General features: G+C 46.0%; 1 protein-coding gene across 4 annotated transcripts in view; it reads right to left on the bottom strand.

Moving 5' to 3' along the window:
* Nucleotides 1–20,589, bottom strand: part of LOC121574010 (rap guanine nucleotide exchange factor 6) — a 159,030-nt gene that overhangs the window by 15,918 nt on the left and 122,523 nt on the right. For 2 of the 4 annotated variants that reach the window (XM_041886513.2, XM_045222660.1), the window contains exons 11-22: nt 20,371–20,523; nt 19,575–19,739; nt 17,362–17,469; nt 16,793–16,996; nt 16,532–16,640; nt 16,000–16,243; nt 11,182–11,339; nt 7,563–7,803; nt 5,550–5,658; nt 5,116–5,399; nt 2,179–2,390; nt 678–801 (exon numbers count right to left, since the gene is read on the bottom strand). In XM_041886513.2, the coding sequence (XP_041742447.2) occupies nt 678–801; nt 2,179–2,390; nt 5,116–5,399; nt 5,550–5,658; nt 7,563–7,803; nt 11,182–11,339; nt 16,000–16,243; nt 16,532–16,640; nt 16,793–16,996; nt 17,362–17,469; nt 19,575–19,739; nt 20,371–20,523 (2,111 nt within the window). Of the gene's footprint in view, nt 1–677; nt 802–2,178; nt 2,391–5,115; nt 5,400–5,549; nt 5,659–7,558; nt 7,804–9,459; nt 9,475–11,181; nt 11,340–13,610; nt 13,623–15,999; nt 16,244–16,531; nt 16,641–16,792; nt 16,997–17,361; nt 17,470–19,574; nt 19,740–20,370; nt 20,524–20,589 lie in introns of those variants that run through there. The other 2 variants (XM_041886512.2, XM_045222661.1) reach the window with 2 other exon arrangements.

Here is a 20,589-nt window from a genome sequence, read left to right as displayed (position 1 = left end):
ACCTGACAGAGCTTGAGAGGATCTGCAGAGAAGAATGGGAGAAACTCCCCAAATACAGGTGTGCCAAGCTTGTGGCGTCATTCCCAAGGAGACTCAAGGCTGTAATCGCTGCCAAAGGTGCTTCAACAAAGTACTGAGTAATGGGTCTGAATACTTACGTAAATGTGATTTGAAGTATACATTTGCAAAAATGTCTTAACCTGTTTTTGCTTTGTCATTATGGGGTATTGTGTGTAGATTGATGAGGATTCAAAAAAAAAAAATCAATTTTAGAATAAGGCTGTACCGTAACAAAATGTGGAAACGGTCAAGGGGTCTGAATGCTTTCCGAATGCACTGTATAGGGGGACACTGGTGCTGCTTGGTGTGGAGGGAGCCTGAAGGGGGCAGGCATGCACTGTCTGTGACAGGCTGGAGTGTAGGACACACTGGGTAATACAGGGGGCGGAGAGTAGGCAGATGACACCTCTAACCACTGATACCGGATGAGCTATTATTTCATCCCCCTAATGGTTAAGGGTAGGATTGGGAGAGGGGCCCGTACTCATAAAGCGTCTCAGAGTAGGAGTGCTGATCTAGGATCAGGTCCCCCAAGTCCATGTAATCTTATTCAATATGATCTAAAAGGCTAAACTGATCCTAGATCAGTAAATGTGGCCAGGGGAGAGAGCACCCACCTCTGTCGGAACATGAGAGCTGGGTCCATGTTGGCGGAGGTCATACGGACCACGTGACGGATCTCCTTGGCGATCATCCTCAGCTTCTCAAAGTTCACCAGACCGTCTACTTTAGAGTCATTACCTGTGGGGAAAACAGTCAGAGAGCTTTTCTTCCACTTCCTTAAATGGGCAATCTGGGTTTCGAAAAACAACAAAGTGGACACCCCGTCACTTGTTTTGGTAAATATCTGAGGGATGGGGCTGGAGATATGTAACCACTCTAAACAGGTGAACTCTCAAACACAAATGATATCTTCCTTTTTTCAGACTGTTTAATTGGGCTGCATTTAAGAGCCGAGTGCTGGTTTTTGAACCAGAAGGGAGTGTGTCACTTAACGTGGAGCTGTTGATGTGTTCTCACAGCTTTTCACTTTAGATGGGAGTGATTGATTTACTTCTCACATTATCATGCATCATCTAAACTTCTGCTAACACCATGTGATAACAATGGGTTCCCTGGCCTGTGCAACACATCTCACTGTGAGGAGATAATGATGAACACACTAATGAGGAAATTACAATAAATGTCATTAATGTGCGGTGAGTCTTCCATCTGTCATCCCAATCACCAAATGATCTGTTCTCTGTTTTAGTACTATGCAATTTTTTGACTTTTTAGCTTAGCATAATACAGAAATGTCTGTGGTTGTATAAGCAGAAAGGGAAGCAGAAGTGAAACCTCCTGAGCAAGCTTGAGAGTGACCTCTGTTTCAGCTGAGCCAGGGGAAGTGGAAAACCCAGACCCATATGGAAACCACCCGGAAACAACATGTCAATAACCCCAATATGGTATGAAAGCTTTTTCCATCTTAAACAGCAAGTCTGTGAAATGCTAATGCAGCTAATGGACATAATAATAGTTATTTGTCTAATGAGCGCCTGAGATAGGCATGATTTACTGTATATAGGCTAGTACAGTATATACCAATAAGAGTATACTGGTGGAAGGTGCAACATTCTAGATTTAAAAACACTGGACTTTATCTAGCTAAGAACTCAACATGAAAATTCAACATGATGTTTCCGTCAAAAACAATGGCCGTAATCATTGTGACAGGTCGCTCTTGCAAAATTGTTTTATTAAAATCTTAAATCAGACAAGCATGTATAAATAAAGGTTAAATAAATTGGTAACACTATTTGGATAGTCCAAAGTAGATGGTTTATAGATGTTCAGTAGATGTTCAATAACTGTCAACAACATTTCTACCAACTTTCTACTAATCCTAACCCTAATCTTCACCCGTATTACCCTAGCCCGAACCTAACCCTTATTCTAACCCTAACCTTAGCAAGCAGTTGCTTATCAACAGATTAAAGTATGTTAATAGTATGACCATCTGTAGATCATCTTTATGGGACTATCCAAGTAAAGCGTGACCAATAAGTTAATCAGATATGGTTTACAAATGGACAAGAGGAATGCATTTTAGGTGGGCACTGAGAAAGGCATCCATACCTTCATGTAGGAAGGTGAGGTCCTTCTTGACGACGGGGAACAGGGGGATAATGGGCGGCTGCATGCTCTGGCTGCTCAGGACGTTGCGGTACTTGGCCATGTTCCTGGACGGGTCGAAGATGTCCTGCAGGTCGCGGAACAGCTTGTCGTACTTACTGGGCAGCTTCTCCCACGATGACCTGAGACGAGCTATTGGAGCCAGATTCAGACCACTGTATGAGAGGAGACAAGGAGGAGAGGTCAGGGGTTAGGGTTCAGACCACTGTATGGGAGGAGACAAGGAGGAGAGGTCAGGGGTTAGGGTTCAGACCACTGTACGGGAGGAGACAAGGAGGAGAGGTCAGCGGTTAGGGTTCAGACCACTTCTATAGAGGAGAGATGGTAAGGTAGGTAAGCTTTGTCCAAGCTAGAATGGCCTTTGGGCAACAACCCATCTCCTGTTTCTGTAGCGTGAGCGTGAGGCAGCTTGATGTACACCCTGGAGAGGACACACTAGAGAGATAGGTTAGGGTTCAAAACTCTCCTTCAGTGGCTTCCAATTCTTGTAACCTTTCCTTTATCTAGTGGTTTTCTGCCCTGGTCTACTTTCCTTCATTCACAATTATCTAAAGGAAGTGGACAAACGAGAGGCAGCCCACTATTAGACCTCACCCTCATCCTCTTACCCTCTCAGTCTTTTCACATCAATGCAGATGAAGGAGAGGACGCAAGGAAAGGAAACCACATGAGTATTGAGACACCCACAGACACAGAGGCTAGGAAAAGGTGAGTCCGCTCTGAGCTGAATGGCAGAGGAGTGGTGAAGTGGGGCTAGCTGGACAGATGACCACTCCACTCCACTGCCCAGGCCAGCACTCAGACACAGTACAGGGACACACTTCAGGGAATACAGAAGTGAAAGCTGAAAGCAACGTGTACCACTTAGGGGATGATGCGCCTTATCATAATTGAGGAGTACTCTTTTTCTTGAACGTACACACATATTCACTCACTAGGGTTGGGCGGTTTCCAGATTTTCATACCTTAATGCCGTTCCTGTACCATACTGGAGTATAAAGCCGTATTGCATATATTTCTGCCATACCTTACCATATTGTTAGCCTATAGATGTATGGCTACCGGATCTGGAGATCTTTTCCATCTCCACTGAGTTGGGTAGATCTGCTTTTAATTGTTTTGCACCTTACGTGTGGAATGATCTACAATGCACTTTCAAATTGGAGGAATTGGTGCCTCTTCCTGTATTGTTGTGTATAATAACGTGTATTTTAATGTGTATATGGATGTGTAGTTTAATGTGTATATTGTATTGTTGTGCTATACAGGGCTCATCTGGAAAAGAGACCTTGGTCTCAGCATTGACTCCCTGTCAAAATAAAGGTTTAATAAATAATTACCGGCAGTGCACACAAGGGGCGCTATTTCTTTCCAAACGTTTTCTTTCTTTACGCACAAAAGGCAGCAGGAATCTTGATCTAGGGGGGTGGATTGATAGTCTCTGCTGAAACCAAGACGCTTGATCTTGCAAGCTAGCCACTTAGCTAGAAAGTTAGCAAACCAAATGCATAGCTTGAGCCCTGAGCTGGGGATAATTGATTTGGCACATCTTAGACAGTTAACTTATAGTTAGTTATTAGCAGTGGCGTAGCACGCCCCCGGCATTTTGTTTTTAATATATATAATTTGTTTTTACAGTACTGAAAATCATACAATCGATATTTCAAAATACCCCGGTATATGGTATATTTAGTATACTTCCCAAGCCTATCACTCATTCGCTCACAACAAAACAAGCAATCCAAAAACCTTCATGCATCTTCAGTGTTTGTTTTCTCACTTCCTCAATGAGGTCCTGTTGCTTTGTGACCTCAGAGCAGATTCATTTAGAGACCTGCTAATTATGACTGGCGTTTCCTCTTTTCTCCCCATCTTCCCACTCCCTCCCTTACCCCCCATCTCCCCCATCCCTCCCTTACCCCCAACTCCCCAACTCCCCCCATCTCCCCCTCACCCCCTCCCTCCCTTACCCCCCCATCTCCCCCTCCCTCCCTTACCCCCATCTCCCCCTCCCTCCCTTACCCCCATCTCCCCCCCTCCCTCCCTTACCCCATCTCCCCCTCCCTCCCTTACCCCCATCTCCCCCCTCCCTCCCTTACCCCCATCTCCCCCTCCCTCCCTTATCCCCCATCTCCCCCCTCCCTCCCTTACCCACATCTCCCCCTCACCCCCCTCCCATCTCCCCCTCCCTCCCTTACACCCTCTCCCCCTCCCTCCCTCCCCTTACCCCCCCTCTCCCTCCCTCCCTCCCTCCCTCCCTCCCCTGACAGACCTGGCAGCCCTGCTCTAGAATGAGCCTCCTCATTGTCCTCTGCCCTGAAGTGAGAGCCTCATTACACATTGGATGACACAGCCAGTAGGGAACACACACACGCAACACAGATGCATATAGACACTCACCCATGCAGAGTCAGGCACACACACAAACACACAGGCAAGCACGCGCTCCGGCAGCCAGACCGTTCCATGGCTGAGTGAGGAGACCACAATGAGCCTAACCAGACTCCCATTGTCAGGAAGCTCTCAATGAGCCGAGGTCATCCCCCGCCTCACACTCACTACAGCTCCCTGAAGATTTATGTCAAAGTAGTAGCACAGCGGACAACAGAAGCTCAATGTAGCCAAACCATAGAAGGCAGAGTTAACAACATAACAAACCGTACATGTAATAACTGTTTTGGGACTCAATTGACAGGCAATAAGTCATAGGGACAGATATAGAATTGTTGGCACGCTGATGCAATGAACTTCTTAGAATGGGAACAGATAGAGGACAGAACAGGGAGTGTTGTCTTGGGAGGAAGGGATCTGGTAACCACCACAGAAGCCAGGATAAACACACACAGAAGCCAGGATACACCCCCCCCACAACTAACCCACCTGATGATGGCGAACATGGAGTTGAAGTTCTTGCACTCTCTACAGTTCAGAGCGATCTTAATGAAGTGTTTGATGGTCTTCATCCTCTTCATGGCGTTGGGCTCCCTCAGGATCTCCGTGGCGACCCAGAAGGTCTCCTGGTTGATGACCTCCTCAAACTGCTTGAGGCGTGTCTGTTGGAGACCCCCCGAGGAGTCCAGCAGCTTGAAGAGGTCGTCCACGTACTCAGTGGACTCGATGTTACGGAACAGCTCAAAGTCCCTCATGGAGAGCTGGGCGGCCACCTGAAGAACAAGAAGAAGACTTTATTAATGCATACGCGATGGGAATGTGTCTTCTGCTGTACGGTCCTCAACCCCTCAGTTAAACACACAAATACACACACATTCATACACCAAATACACACACACACACACACACACACACACACACACCTCCACGGTACTGAGCTGGAGCAGGGTGATATGACTCTCCTTCAGCAGCTCCTGGGCGTCATCGTCTGAACACAACGTCTCCGTATCCATGTTGTTCTTCAGGTAGTACCTTGGGTCAGGAAGGGGGTGGGGGTGGGGCCAATGGCAATAATAGGGGTTAGGCTTATACTGAGGATAATACTGGGGAAATAATGTGTTGATCACAAAGCAGATATAACTTCAAGACCATGTATAGAAAAAAAAAATTTGGATCTTTTTTTTTAATGACAAATTAGTTATTATAAACCGGGTGGTTCGAGCCCTGAAGGATGATTGTCTGAAAGCAGTGCTACATCACGAAAATTACAAAAAAAGTACTATTTACTGGTCTAATTACGTTGGTAACCAGTTTATAATAGCAATAAGGCACCTCGGGGGTTTGTGGTATATGGCCAATATACCACGGCTAAGGGCTGTTCTTAAGCACGACGCAACGAGGAGTGCCTGGATACAGCCCTTAGACGTGGTATATTGGCCATATACCACAATCCCCCGAGGTGTCTTATTGCTTAATTATAAAATGCATCATTATCATTATAAAATAAATAACCACATGAAAAAAACATGCCACCATTATTGTATGTATACTATGTAAACTCCACCAGGGCAGCAGCAAACAGCAGCAGTATTAAGATGTGTTGGGGGGAGAGAGAGGCTCTTGCCCTGACAGTGGTGATCCATTACAGCCATACATTTTCCCATGGGTGGGTGAGAGAGAGACATTTCTCCCTGATGCCCTTTTCTGGGAGAGCATCCAAGAGCAGCACATTGGACTAGCGCGTCTTAATGGAGCCAAAATGTGTCTACAGCTAAACCTAGAATGCAGTGCAGCAGCCAGCAATACATTTACAGTGTGCCACTTTTCAGGGGCAACATCCGGGCGCCCGTTACCGTATTTGATTTGTACTTAAAATGCCCTGGCCGACCCTGCCAACTGAAGGCATCAGGGATGGGGATCTGAATAAGTGATGGGTACAGTAGAAGGGGTTAGGGTTCTGCTGCCTGGCCCCCTGGAAGGAGGCCTGCTGCTGCTTCTAGCTGCCTGTGGCTGCCTGGAGGGCCACTGGGGCTGACGCTGGGCCAGGGACTGTAAATGGAGCTGGCTGGGGAGACTCCCCTGGCTAGATAGGTGTATAGGCTTGTCAGGAGGGACTGAGTGAGGACTGGAGGGTTTCTGCTGGCTAAGCTTGTGTATCACCCACCATGTCAGATCAAGGGTCAGTTGCTCAATGCATAGAGAAGTCCCAACAGGTCGACCAGGCATGTACTGCTCTATTTTCATGGATAAGCGGGGTGACAAAGAGAGGGGCAGTGGAAAGAGGGAAATGTATAATACATCACACAACAGATGTTGAATGTAACGCAGCATAAATACTGTTGTCTACACAGGCTATCTACAAGCCTACTAGACAAGAATGTCTTTCAGCTTCCATTGTCTAGCTTAGCGCTGCTCTATTCTGGCCGCTGCCCGGCGCCAAGGGGCCGTTTATTACCCATAAGGCACCAGGGCTATGTGTGCTGCCGCTGCGGCTGGCTGTGTATGTATGAATTATTCCAGGCGTGTCAGTCTGCAGAGAGAGGCACACACACAGTGACAGAGGATCAAATATTCATGTTAACCTAGTTGGGATGAGTCTGATGGGGGACCAGAGGATGGGAGAGGAGCAGGGGCAGAGAGGGCAGACATTTTAACTTACGCGTTCTGAGAGGGCATTTCTGGGAATGAAGAGGAGGAGGGGAGGGGGGAGGAAGGAAGGAGGAAGGGAGAGGGGAGGCTTAGCAGTCCCTCCCTGTCTCACTACAGTCTAACTCATTTTCAGACCCGAGGGGAACCAAGTGGGAAGAAGTTTCACCAAACAACTAATACAGGATCAGATTATATTATCCAATTTTCCCCTTAAGGTTAAAAGATAGGATTGGGGTGGGGTAATCTGATCCTAGACCTGTATTTAAGACCACAGTCCAGTGTCTTACCTGCCGTTGAGCTGGATGCGGTCAGCCAGCTTGGAGAGCTGGTCAGGTAGCCTGCGTTGTTTGATGACGCCCTCGGGACTGACCGACACTTCACAGAGGGAGTAGGTCTCCGGGGCCGCGCTCAGGCCAAACTCGTTGACCACGTGACTGACCACGTCCTTCGCCGTGGTATCCTTACTGATGATGATGTAACAGCTCTGCTGGTCAGCCTTGAACACCCGGATCACCTGGTCTGGAATGTCTGACGAGTGGAGGAGAAGAACAGCTTCAAAGAGTTAGGATGGATGGAATACCAGAATACGTAGGATGCGTTGCACATGGCACCCTAATCCCTATATAGATGCAGTACATTTTGACCTGGGCCCAAAGGGAATAAGGTGCCATTTGGGACACAGAAATATTTTATACAGAAGCATAAATAGTGATCCAAAATAAAACGCATTCAAAACATAAGTCTCCAGCAACAAAGTTGACCATATCCATCATAACCCAAAAGTTACAAATAAGGACGCAAACAGCCCTTGTGGCTAAAGGATATGCATGCGAGATGCATTTCCCTATATGCCAAAGGGAACAAGCACTTCACCTTTCTCTGCTTGAACATGAAAGTGCTTGTGCTCCATTACACACACATCAGCAGGGTAAAACAATGAGGCATGAATGGTGAAGGACGATAAGCGGTATGGGTGGAGGGGAGGAGCGTGGATAAAGGCATGCCATTGGAGGGAGGGAGGACAGGGGGAGGGATGGTGTCATGCAGGGAGTCTAATGACTTGAAGAGGAAACATAAATAAAAGGGGGAATGGGCTTGGTTGACAGATGACTGTATCGAACACTGCCCTGCTCCCTCCATGTTTTTCAGGCAGTAGAGTGAAGCATGCTCAATGGACTGTGAGGCACAGTCATTATAGACGCTATGTGCTCCTTTCTGGTCTTATCTCTTACTATGGCTGAGTCCATAACTAGAAACTCCATCATTGTTCCTGTTAAAGCAGCACGATCAGCAGAAACTAGCCACTGAGCCACACCAATAACGCTGCTGCAGAGGAGTCTAAATACAGTGCAGTGGTTTAGCCATAATCAACCATTTCAACCTACTTAAACTAAAAGTGGGGGTGATTTGTGACGAGGGTCTAGAGCAATCATATACCGTCCAATCATATCTAATAATGACCTATACATCTCCTTCACATGACTAATACTGACCTAAACGAATGAGAACGATAATAAACCAATTATTTATTGTATCATGAGAAAGATGGAGTCTACACAGGAAAAGCCTGTTTTTCACAGAGAAAATACTCCTGGCTCTTGGGCGGTTTTCTTGGGAAGTTTCTGCTGACGCTGCGGTACTAGGGTTCCTACTAGAACCCCCCCCCACACCCACCTAACGCCCCCCAGGCCTGCCTGCTAAGCCTGTTTCCTGCTCACTCTGTCACAGAACCATTAGATATAAATCACACCTAAAGCAGCAGCAGCAGACAGGAGCAGAGCAACAGAGCTGGGAGGAAGCACAGGGCAAGGCATGGAACTTAAAACACGAAGCAAGGCTCCTTTAACATAAAAATACTCAAACACATTCAGCCATCACTAAGGATAGGTCCCAATTAGTTGCAGTACTTTTGACCAGGTCCCATAGGGCTCTTTTCAAATGTAGTGCACTATGTAGGGAACAGTGTGCCATTAGGGACGAGGCACAAGACGACCACGCAGAGCCCAACATAGACTGGGGTTCATGACGTATGACACAGAGAGAGACCGAACTCGAAAGCTCATGAATGAAGAGGGGAAAAAATGACGGGAGGGGAAACTTGGAAGCATAAACTGAATGTCGCCAAAACAAACACACAACCCAAGTCTTCCACTGAGACTGGGGAGAAAGCACATAGATACTTACAGTAGAAGCCCACGGCTGGGGAAGCAGAAAGAGGAGGAAAGAGAGAGAGAGAGAGAGAGAGAGAGAGAGAGAGAGAGAGAGAGAGAGAGAGAGAGAGAGAGAGAGAGACAGAGAGAGAGAGAGAGAGAGAGAGAGAGAGAGAGAGAGAGAGAGAGAGAGAGAGAGAGAGAGAGAGAGAGAGAGAGAGACAGAGAGACAGAGAGAGAAGAGAGAGAGAGAGAGAGACAGAGAGAGAGAGAGAGAGAGAGACAGAGAGAGAGAGAGAGACAGAGAGAGAGAGAGAGAGAGAGAGAGAGAGAGAGAGAGAGAGAGAGAGAGAGAGAGAGAGAGAGAGAGAGAGAGAGAGAGAGAGAGAGAGAGAGAGAGAGAGAGAGAGAGAGAGAGAGAGAGAGAACAGTGGTTGGAAAAGAGAGGACTAGAACTGCAGCTTTCCCGTTGTGGGACAACGGAGAACGTCAGCGGGGCAGGACTTTCACTAAAGTATCTGTTTATAATCAGATCAGTGTACTGGAGAGAGGGAGGGTACAGTGTGTGTGTGACAGAGAGCTGAGATCTGAGTCTGCCGCAGTGACACACACACAAGCCCCCAGACAAGCCTTCTTACACCCAACCGAAGGCCTCGAAGAATAACACTGTACTTAACTGCAAACTCCAGTTTCTCTGATCCCCCTCTTAATCTAATTGGAGGCCAGGCTTTGTGAGGGATTACTCCCCACACTGAGAGGGCTGCTTTGAGATGAGTGGATAGGGGGTTCTGTCGGGGTGGTGGGGGGTGTCTGCACTTGTCGCTGAACATCCCCCCTACCTAGCCGTCATTCACAGTGAAAAAGCCAGAGTGTGGTCGTTGGAGAAGAGAAACGGCACTAATAGAAGATGATTCAGCTCTTATCTCAATGGGCTTGGTGGAGGGAGGGGGGGGGCAGTCCTCTACAGGCGTGCGTGATGTATTGGGGCCGCAGCATGGACCCTCTGTCTGCGGGCTGCGCTGAATGACAAATGATTGGGGAGGATATATCAAAAGCATATTCCCCCCCTCCTCTCTCCTCGGGGAGGCCGCTTAGTTGTTTCAATAATTATGGGCTCTGAAATCTGTCAGCGTTTAATCCTTTTCATATGGCTTTAATTCTATTTCATGTCCGAGCTCTTGAAATGGAAATGCTTGAGAGACAGAGGAGAAACGGAACACCGGTGTGTGTATGTGTTTGTGGCGTGCTCATAATGGTCAATTCTGTGATTAACCTCAGGGCCTGCAGGGCAGAGCAGTGTGAGGAGTTTCTCCAAGCAGGAAGTGCTTTCTCTCTCTGTGAGAAGTGTTCTTCCATGAGTAATTACTGCCGTTTTCCCACTGCACAGCTCCAATGTTATGCCTATTGCCTATTTAACCCAGTCTGAAGAGGCCATACACTTGAAAAATGAACAAGATAAACACTTATGTAAAGTGTGCCCATCTTCAGTTGGTAATTGTCTCAGTGGAGTTGTGAGCAGTAGTCACTACAAGCTGTGATCATCAGGTATACTGGAGATACTCTGGCCTTGTGGTGAGCATGAGAGTGAATGGTGAGATGTTGCTCCAGCAGATGCCCTAGTGACAGTGAGTGCTTCTGCCTCTGTGTATTTATTTAACCCTTATTTAACCAAGAAAATACCCTTCTGTGAGTGGCTTCTGCATGTGTGTGTGTGTGCGCGCATACATGTGTGCGTGTGTATGTGTCCGTCTCTCACCTGCTGGGTTGGAGAAGTCCAACACACTGGTGGCTGGCTGCAGCAGGTCAGGGCTGCTGGATGAGAGGCTGCCAGGGATGGGCATGATGGCCACGCTGTGCCTGCACTGCTTAGTGCCCACAATGCTGTCATCCTGAGACTGACCCACGCCACCATCACTGTGGCACAGAGAGAGAGAGAGAGAGAAAGAGAGAGAGAGAGATAGCGAGAGAGAGAGAGAGATAGCGCGAGAGAGAGTGAGAGAGAGAGAGAGAGAGAGAGAGAGAGAGAGAGAGAGAGCAAGACAGAGAGAGACAGAGGGAGATGAGAGAGGATGTCAAATCACTTATGAATGGGATTAAGAGTTTTTCCTGGTCAGGAACTCCTGGCCCCAGAGCCATATATACAATATCACTGCATAAAAATAAACAGTTGAGTAAGCATTCCTGGTCTTCCTGATATCCATACAATGCACTGCAATCATGGCAATCCTTTCATAGGTAGTTATGAATACTCATGGGGTTGGCTGAGACCCATCCATGAAAGACCACATGAATGATGTGGCTGATGAGCAGGGTGCACAGAAACCCAATACAAACAGGGCCCAGGAATGATGATGACAGCACAGTGAGTACACATACACACATCAATGAGACGCACACAGACACCCAAACACACACTATGCATGATTGATGGCAAGGATGAGAAGCCTTTGTACAAACACAGAAAAACAACCTTTATGCGTGACATTCAATCTCAGACAGACAATTCAAATGGGGCTGGGATGAGAGGTCTGCTTGCCTGGCCTGCCTCTCTGTGCGTATGTCTAGAGTCAACTCTCTAGGGTAAACAGGGACTGAGAGAGAGACATCAGCATTAAGGGTCTGATATGCAAATGACTCCTTTAGATGAATGGTCTCATTACGGTGGTGTCTTTGTGGCTAGATGCCACTCCCCAGAGGGTGTTTGAATACCAACACACCATCATCATGCCTCCAGGCTGCAGCTCTAATTGACTGCTTCTGCACTAAATGGCCCTCGCAGCTGGGTGAGAAGGAAGGGGACGTGGCTGACGTGTAAAGCGATATTTAGGCCTAGGCCTAATTTCTAAATTGGTTAAAATTAGGTTACGGTCGGTAAGAATTGGACTTATGGTTAAGGTAAGGGTCAGTTTTAGATTTTGGCTAGCCATGCTGTCAATGGGATGCTGGTTAGAAAAGTCCCCTCAGAAAAGTCTCCCCCCACAGGTGTACTGACTGATTGACACTTCAAGGCCCCTCCTCCCCTCCTCCCCCAAATGACAAACACAGACTGATATGGGGCCAACATATCCTGGTGGTCCCAGATCCTTTTGTGCGGTCTTGCCAACTCCTATGGTTTGGCGTGACAATGACTATAGGGCTTGACAAGACAGTACAAAGAGAACAGGGACCAGGCTAGGGCGGTTAGCAGAGTGCAAGTTTATTTATTTATTATTATTTAACCAGGTTAGTCTCATTGAGATAACATCTATTTTTCCAAGGGAGACCTGGTCCAACCAAGACAGCAGCAGGGAAGAACAATATTTCAGACAAATATCAGACATAACAATTTACAGACATACACACCATAAACAAAATGTAGACGTAGACACATACATTAAAATGACAGAAACATACAAGCGTCATAGATACGAACCTATCATATGTACCAGTGCATGAAGTCCTAATGACAATCCCATTCCTCAGTAACTTGTGATTCAACCAAACTTTTAAACTCTACTTCCTCATACCTCAAAACTCAGTCTTAGGCCAGCATGACCCAGGGTGATTCAGATGGATACACTACACCAAGGTTAGTCGTGTGAGCACTTTTCAGCATACTATTATAGGCACCTTATCATGTTATACTTCAATCCCAATCAAATTAATTTCCTTTAGAGTAAGGTATGTTGTATGTATAAACTGTGGAGTGAAGCACTATGGGATGTGAAGCTGATAAGTGATAAAAAGCTGTACATGAAAGTACACACGAGCATAGAATCACCCTGAACTCCATACAATATTTCACTGTATTCTCAAGCTCTATCTGACTGACCTTGAAGTTGTAGAGAATTCTACAGAGAGGAATAAACAGGTACGGTAGGAACAGAACAGAACGTCTACAGGTTTCAAGGAGAGCTTGAATCTGTTAAGCACCTCGGTAGCTTTAGGAATGTGCGCAGATATTCGGAATGATTTCACATGAAGATCACAACGCAGTCCTCTAGCTTTCTGTTAAAGGTAATTGCTGAATTCATCCCTGCCTACAATGACTGTGAGTGCACGTGTCACAAATGGCACCCTAGTCCCTATGTAGTGCACTGAATGCCCAGGGCCCATATAGGGAATAGGGTACCATTTGGAAGACAAACTGTGTTTTCTCCACATTGCCAGTAAATGAGGGGACTAATTACACAACAAGTGTCTTACCCAAAGAGTCCCCTGTGCAGGTGAGGCAGTTAGAGGAGAGACAGAGGACAGTGCATGAGAACAACACGTCTGCAGTACAGTCCAGTGTGCCAGAGGCATGTTAGCACTGAGCAGCAACAACAACACACAGGCAGATAATGAGGAGACAAGGCCACAGTATCCAGACACTGGACGTTACACACACAGACAGACAGTAGACACATACAGATGGACATACAGTGCATGCACCTCAGTGGAGGCTGCTGAGGGGAGGACGGCTCATAATAACGGCTGGAGCGAAGCAAATGGAATGGATCAAACCATGTGTTCCACCGATTCCGCTCCGGCCATTACCACGAGCCCTTCTTCACCAATTAAGAAGCCACCAACCTCAAACACACACGGGCAGACATAAAAGTAGTGAAAAACAAATAGGCTGAAATCATTTTTCCTTCTTTAGTTGAACCAATCATCATTGACGTAACCGATAACCTCACATTAATCCAACATACTAAAGCAAAGCATCTGATATACATTTACACATTTAATATACACTGAGTGTACAAAACATTAGGAACACCTGATCTTTCCATGACAGACTGACCAGGTGAATCCAGGTGAAAGCTATGATCCCTTATTGATGTCACTTCTTAAATCCACTTCAAATCAGTGTAGATGAAGTGGAGGAGATAGGTTAAATAAGTATTTTTAAGCCTTGATACTATCGAGACATGGATTGTGTATGTGTGCCATTCAGAGGGTGAATGGGCAAGACAAAAGATTGAAGTGCCTTTGAACGGGGTAGTAGGTGCCAGAAGCACCAGTTTGAGTGTCAAGAACTGCGACGCTGCTGGGTTATTCACACTCAACAGTTTCCCATGTGTATCAAGAATGGTCCACCACCCAAAGGACATCCAGCCAACCTGACACAACTGTGGGAAGCATTAGAGTCAACATGCGCCAGCATCCCTGTGGAACGCTTTCAACATCTTGTAGAGTCCATGCCCTGATGAATTTAGGCTGTTCTGGGGGCAAAAGGGAGTGCAACTCAATATTATATCCTGATGTTTTATACACTCAGTGTACATTTACACCAGGAAAGTCCCAGGACACAGTCTGCTTTTGACAAATGGCTGATATATCTACTTCTACACTTTTAAACACAGATAATGAGTGTAAGAATGAGAGTTTAGGAGATGAGATGTTACATACCCTGGCTATCCCTTACAGTCACCTCGCCAAATCACCACCATTAGTGTCCAGCTCAAACTACCTAGTCTATTGGCTGCCAATGGAATCCCAGTAAATCAACTGGTTGGTCAATATATGACCCAGCAGCAAAGCCAGGCAGTCCTGTGACTGTCCTACTGTAGAATACTGCAGACTGAAGAGAGTAGCCTACTTCCCTGACCTGTCTATCCTCCTGCTTCCATCGCCATCAGAAAAGGCACATGACTCAAGTATCACACCAGTGGAATAAAGACGGAGACCTGTGCTTGCCCTGTACGGTCTTCGCCACTGTTCATTAAACTAAGTCTGTGTCCCAAATGGCACACTATTCCCTATGGGCCCTGGTCAAAGCAAAAGTGGGGAATAGGGTGTCATTTTGGACACAGCCTAAGTAGAGAGAAGAGGACATGTTCCATCTCATCAGCAGCCTATTGAGATGACAGCATAAAGACAAGCATCAGAAGTGACTGACATCTTAAATCATACACTGACTTCACTACCCCAGCACGAAGAACAACCACACATAGAGCTGTTGATGAAGTTTACCATAGTCGCTAGCAACTAGCATCCGCCGCGGTGCACTACTACCACATTCTATAATGTTGTCTGTCTATAATAAGCTACTAATGAAGCCTGATGCTCCCCAATCAGTCTCTCATCTCCACTCTCTTTAAGTCCCCTCAGAGTAAATGGAATAAAACATGAATAAAAGCGTTGTGATTTAGATACAGTTGTTGGTTGGCTATGGCAGATCAATGGCTCAATGATGCTAAACGGTTTCATGAAATGGAGGGTAATTACACTAGATGAGCTGACAGAGCAGAGCGTGCGTGGAGGGGAAAGGAAGAACTTTATGTGAGAGCGTTGCCAACGTCTCCCTGGGCAATTAACACTGTTTCGTTCTCACTCTGCACTGAAACACTATGGATCATAATGAGTCCTCTGGAAGGTATGAAATCAGACTAAAATTGCATGTTTAGGTTTTCAAAGAACAGACCCTCCCCAAAAAGCTTTTCCTTTAATCTACAATAACTTTAAAAAAGCTTTTAGGGGTAGAACAACAGAGAACGGTCCAGCTGTCATTGATATGGAGCGAAATTGAGGATGATGATGATGATGGACTCCCTTTCATCTTAAAGCCCAGTGAATATAAAACAACTACAACACAACACTCTCCTACCTGAAGGGCTTAGGTGGTAGGATGCTGAAGCGGGTCTTCTCTAGCATCTTCCTGATCTTGTTCCGTCCTCCAGAAACGGTGTTGGCCTTCATCTTCTTGGTGGCCTTGTGGTCTGTGGGGAACTCCATGTCTCCGGGCAGGTCTGGGATGGAGAAGCGGTTACACTTCTTCTCCTGGATCTTAGGGATGTGGGGACCGCCATTCTTCTTCTCGTGAACAATCCGGCTCAGCAGCTCTTTGAACACTGGGGAGAGGAGAGGAGGGATAGTGGGTGGCTGGCAAGACGCAGTCACAGAACTAGGGTTGCAAAATCCTGGTAACTTTTGCCAAATTCCCAGGTTTTCCAGAAAGTATGGTTGGAAGACTTGGGAAATTTGAGAAAGTTACAAGCATTTTGCAACCCAACACATGACTGGCCACAGGTACTGACCCAGGTACAGACCACTGTTAACATCTGTCATTTTAATTTCAGATGGTCCTGCATCGTTAATGAAATAATCCTCGTTTTGGTAAGAGGACAGATTGTACTAACCGAAGATGTTGGTCTTGACTGTGAGGGAGAGGTGTGTGTTGTTCCTCAGGAAGTCCATAGCTTTGGCGTAGGAGATGTTCTCAAAGTTCTGACCATTGATCTCCATTATCTGAAGGAGGAAAATAAAGAGAGCTTTGAGTCAACTGCACTAGTTACTGAAACTACCCACAAATGGCATCTGAACAGCAGTCTGAACACTATGAAATGTATTTTTTTGAATATAAAAAATACAATACAAAAACATTACAACACTTCTCCTACCTGGTCTCCCCGTTTGAGTCCAGCCTCCGCGGCCTTGCTACCCTCCTCCACTGACTCGACGAAGATGCCGAAGCCCCTCTCGCTGCCGCCATGCAGGCTGAAGTAGAGCGGGGACTCTCTGGATGGTTTCTGCAGGGTGATCTGCCTCCACTTGGCCTTGGCTGCACACGCTATGTTCAGTAGCCTCAGGTGACCCTTCATTTTCTAAAGGAACAGAAAAGGTTTCAACACCTACTCACTCACTCAACTGACCTGGGCTAACAGCTAACATCTGGTTCAACCACAGAGTTGTTACACCCACAGACAGAAGATTGATTGCATGTCTGTCTGACCACAGAGTGAAGCTCAAGGTGTGAGGCTTTAGTTTAGTGAAGATGTGAACGCCTTGAGGTCAATGCACATTATGTTCAGCAGAGGTTGCATCCAAAATGGCTCCCTATTCATTATATAGTGCACTACTTTTGACCAGTGCTCATAGTGCTTTGGTCAAAAGTAGTACACTATAGGGAATAGGGTGCCATTTGGGACACACCATTAGTATAGACACAATATGGGAAAGGTGATCTTACTGTGGTTTCCAGCAGCTTCTCAAAGTCTTCAAGGAACCTTGTCATGGCTGGGTCACCTTCAAAGTCGTTGAAATGGTTGTTCACCCATAACAACACTATCCGTGTCACCTGCACAGCGAAACACAAGGCTGTCAAAGCTTATTCAACAAACTTCATAGAGAATCCTGTACATTTCTAAAAAGCAGCAAGCTCCAACGATCAAACATTCAATTTTAGCTGAGGCTAAAGATACAGTGCCTTCAGGAAGTATTCATACCCCTTGACTTATTCCACATTTTGTTGTGTTACAACTTGAATTCAAAATGGATTAAATATATTTTTTACAATCTACACACAATACTCCATAATGACAAAGTGAAAACTCATTTACATAAGTATTCACATCCCTTTACTATGATACTCCAAATTGAGCTCAGGTGCATACAATTTATTTTGATCATCCTTGAGATTTCACTACAACTTGATTGGAGTCCACCTGTGGCCAATTTAATTGTTTGGACATGAATTAGAAAGAAACAAACCTGTCTATATAAGGTACCACAGTTGACAGTGCATGCCTGAGAAGAAACTATACCATGAAGTTCAAAGAACTGTCCGTAGATCTCAGAGATATTATTGTGAAGAGGCATATATCTGGGGAAGGGTATAAAACAATTTCTAGAGTGTTGAACGTTTCCAAGAGCACAGTGGTCTCCATCATTGGGAAATGGAAAAAATATGGAACTACCCAGTCTCTGCCTAGAGCTGGCCGTCCAACCAAACTGAGCAACCGGGCAAGAAGGACCTTGGTCAAGAAGGTAACCAAGAACCCAATGACCGCTCTGACAGAACTACAAAGTTCCTTGGCTGAGATGGGAGACCCTGCCAGAAGGACAACAGTCTCTACAGCACTTCACCAATCTGGGTTTTATGGGAGAGTGGCCAGATGGAAGCCACTCCTGAGAAAAAGGCACATGACAGCACATCTGGAGTTTGCAAAAAGGCACGGGAAAGACTGAGATCATAAGGCAACAGATTCTGTGGTCTGATAAAAAATGTGTTTACTCTTTGGCCTGAATGCAAAGCGCTATGTCTGGAGAAAACCAGGCACAGTTCATCACCCATCTAACACCATCCCTACCGTGAGGCATGGTGGTGGCAGCATTAGGACTGGGAGACTGGTAAGGATAGGGGGAACAATGAATGGAGCCAAATAGAGGCAAATCCTTGATGAGAATCTGCTTCAGAGAGCAGACGACCTTAGACTGGGGTGAACATTTACGTTCTAACAGGACAATGACCGTAAGCATTCAGTCAAAGCAATGCTGGAATGGCTTCAGAACAAGAATGTGAAAGTCTTGAGTGGTCCAGCCAAAGCCCAGACTTTAAGCCCATTCAAAATCTGTGAAAAGACTTGAAGATTGCTGTTCACTGCGGCTCCCCATCTAACAACAGAGTTTGAGAAAATCTGCAAGGAAGAATGGTAGAAAATCCCCAAATCCAGATGTGCAAAGCTGATACAGACATACCCAAGACGACTCAAAGCTGTAATCTCCGCCAAAGGTGCTTCTACAAAGTACTAACTCAGGGGTGTGAATACTTATGTAAATGAGAGGTTTCTGTATTTAATTTTCACTAAATTTGCTAACATTTCTAAAAACATGTTTTCACCTTGTCATTATGGGGTATTGTGTGTAGATGGGTAAGAGAAAAAAAAACGATGTCATCCATTTTGAATTCAGGCTGTAACACAACAAAATGTGGAATAACTCAAGGCGTATAAATACTTTCTGAAGGCAATGTATCATATTTCTCCGTAACCTTTCTTTGAACTGCAAGGGTCCGGAAAAGCAGTGGCTGAAAATATAAGTGTAGCGTTGTTCCAATCTAAAGCAAAGGTAATCTTTGCTCACAATGCAGCAACCATACCGCAGACAGAGCTACAAACAGTGACACTCTTTGAGGGGAAGGGCCCTTTTAAGAGGAAGAATGATTACACGACAAGTGACATCTCGATAAAGACTATTGACAGCACAAGACTAATCTTATGTTAAATCATTTATGGACTATGAGAGTATCTCGACAGGACAAATCCCCCTTACACCCAAGAATGCTGACCTGGCACAAGTTGTATTGATTACTGTGTAGTACAAACATGCCTTCACATAAAGAAGCCGGCACAACGCACACACACACATGTGCACGCGCACACACACACACAGTAGTGTACACACCGTGTCTCTGAGGCTGTCGACTTTGAACCACTCGAGTAGCTTCTTGCCGACCTCCATGGGGCTGGAGAGGAAGGTTCGGTAGGTGAGGAGGAAGTCTTCGATGTAGGTGGGGTCAACCACCGATGGCTCCTCCACCAGGTGCAATATCAGACGCTCTGGGGTGCCCTGAGTGGACAGACACACATTAATCACGACTGCATTCCAACTCTCAATTCAATCCAATACAACTTTATTAGTCCCCTCAGCGGCAATTAAGACTTGGATTACTTCATTTAAAAAAAGAAAATATGGAATTGGCTGAAAGGATAGCACTTCAAAGCAAACCTTGTGTGAGCGGTCACCTGACCAGAAACCAAGTGTTTTTTTTAGGGGAATAGTAATTCAAGTCAGCAGTTTTCAAATGATTTAAAGACAAGAGAATACAGAAGCGAGGATCACTCCGCAGATCAGCAGCAGCAACCCATCTATACTGTAGGTGTTTGGGGGAGCGAAGGAGTCTTAGGAGATGAAGACAAGGAAATCAGTCTAGTCCATTAGTAGATCAATAGCTGGCTGTTTACCGAGTGTTGGAGATCGATTAAGGGGCTGGACAATAGGACACATGCAAAAACAATAGCATCTACAGGCGCAATAGTAGAACCATGTGGTGGTCACAGCTAGGTAGTCTCAGCAATGCATACATTCAAACCAGCCAATAATAACAATTTTAGGCTGATTTCTCAGACAGATTACCATCCAGGACTAGGGATAGCCTAATCTGTGTCCGGCCCTTTAACTCTTATACTTCCTGCCTCACCTTGATGACGATGTGTCCTTTCCTGGTGCCGCTGCGGTCCAACTCCCGATGCTCCTTCACCATGACGATCTCTCCCTCCTCCTCCACCTTGTGTGTGTTCTTCTCCACATGGTTGAGGATACGCCAGTAGTCCTCTTGGGCAATGCACACAAACTGGTCCACAATGACATGGGGACAGCGGGTGAATTTACAGTACAGGAGCCTGGTGCTCTGCACTAA

This window comes from Coregonus clupeaformis, chromosome 9 (genome assembly GCF_020615455.1).
Source record: "Coregonus clupeaformis isolate EN_2021a chromosome 9, ASM2061545v1, whole genome shotgun sequence".
Lineage (NCBI taxonomy): Eukaryota > Metazoa > Chordata > Actinopteri > Salmoniformes > Salmonidae > Coregonus > Coregonus clupeaformis.
Note: the sequence above shows the minus strand (reverse complement) of the source record. Positions and strands in the feature narration are given on the sequence as shown.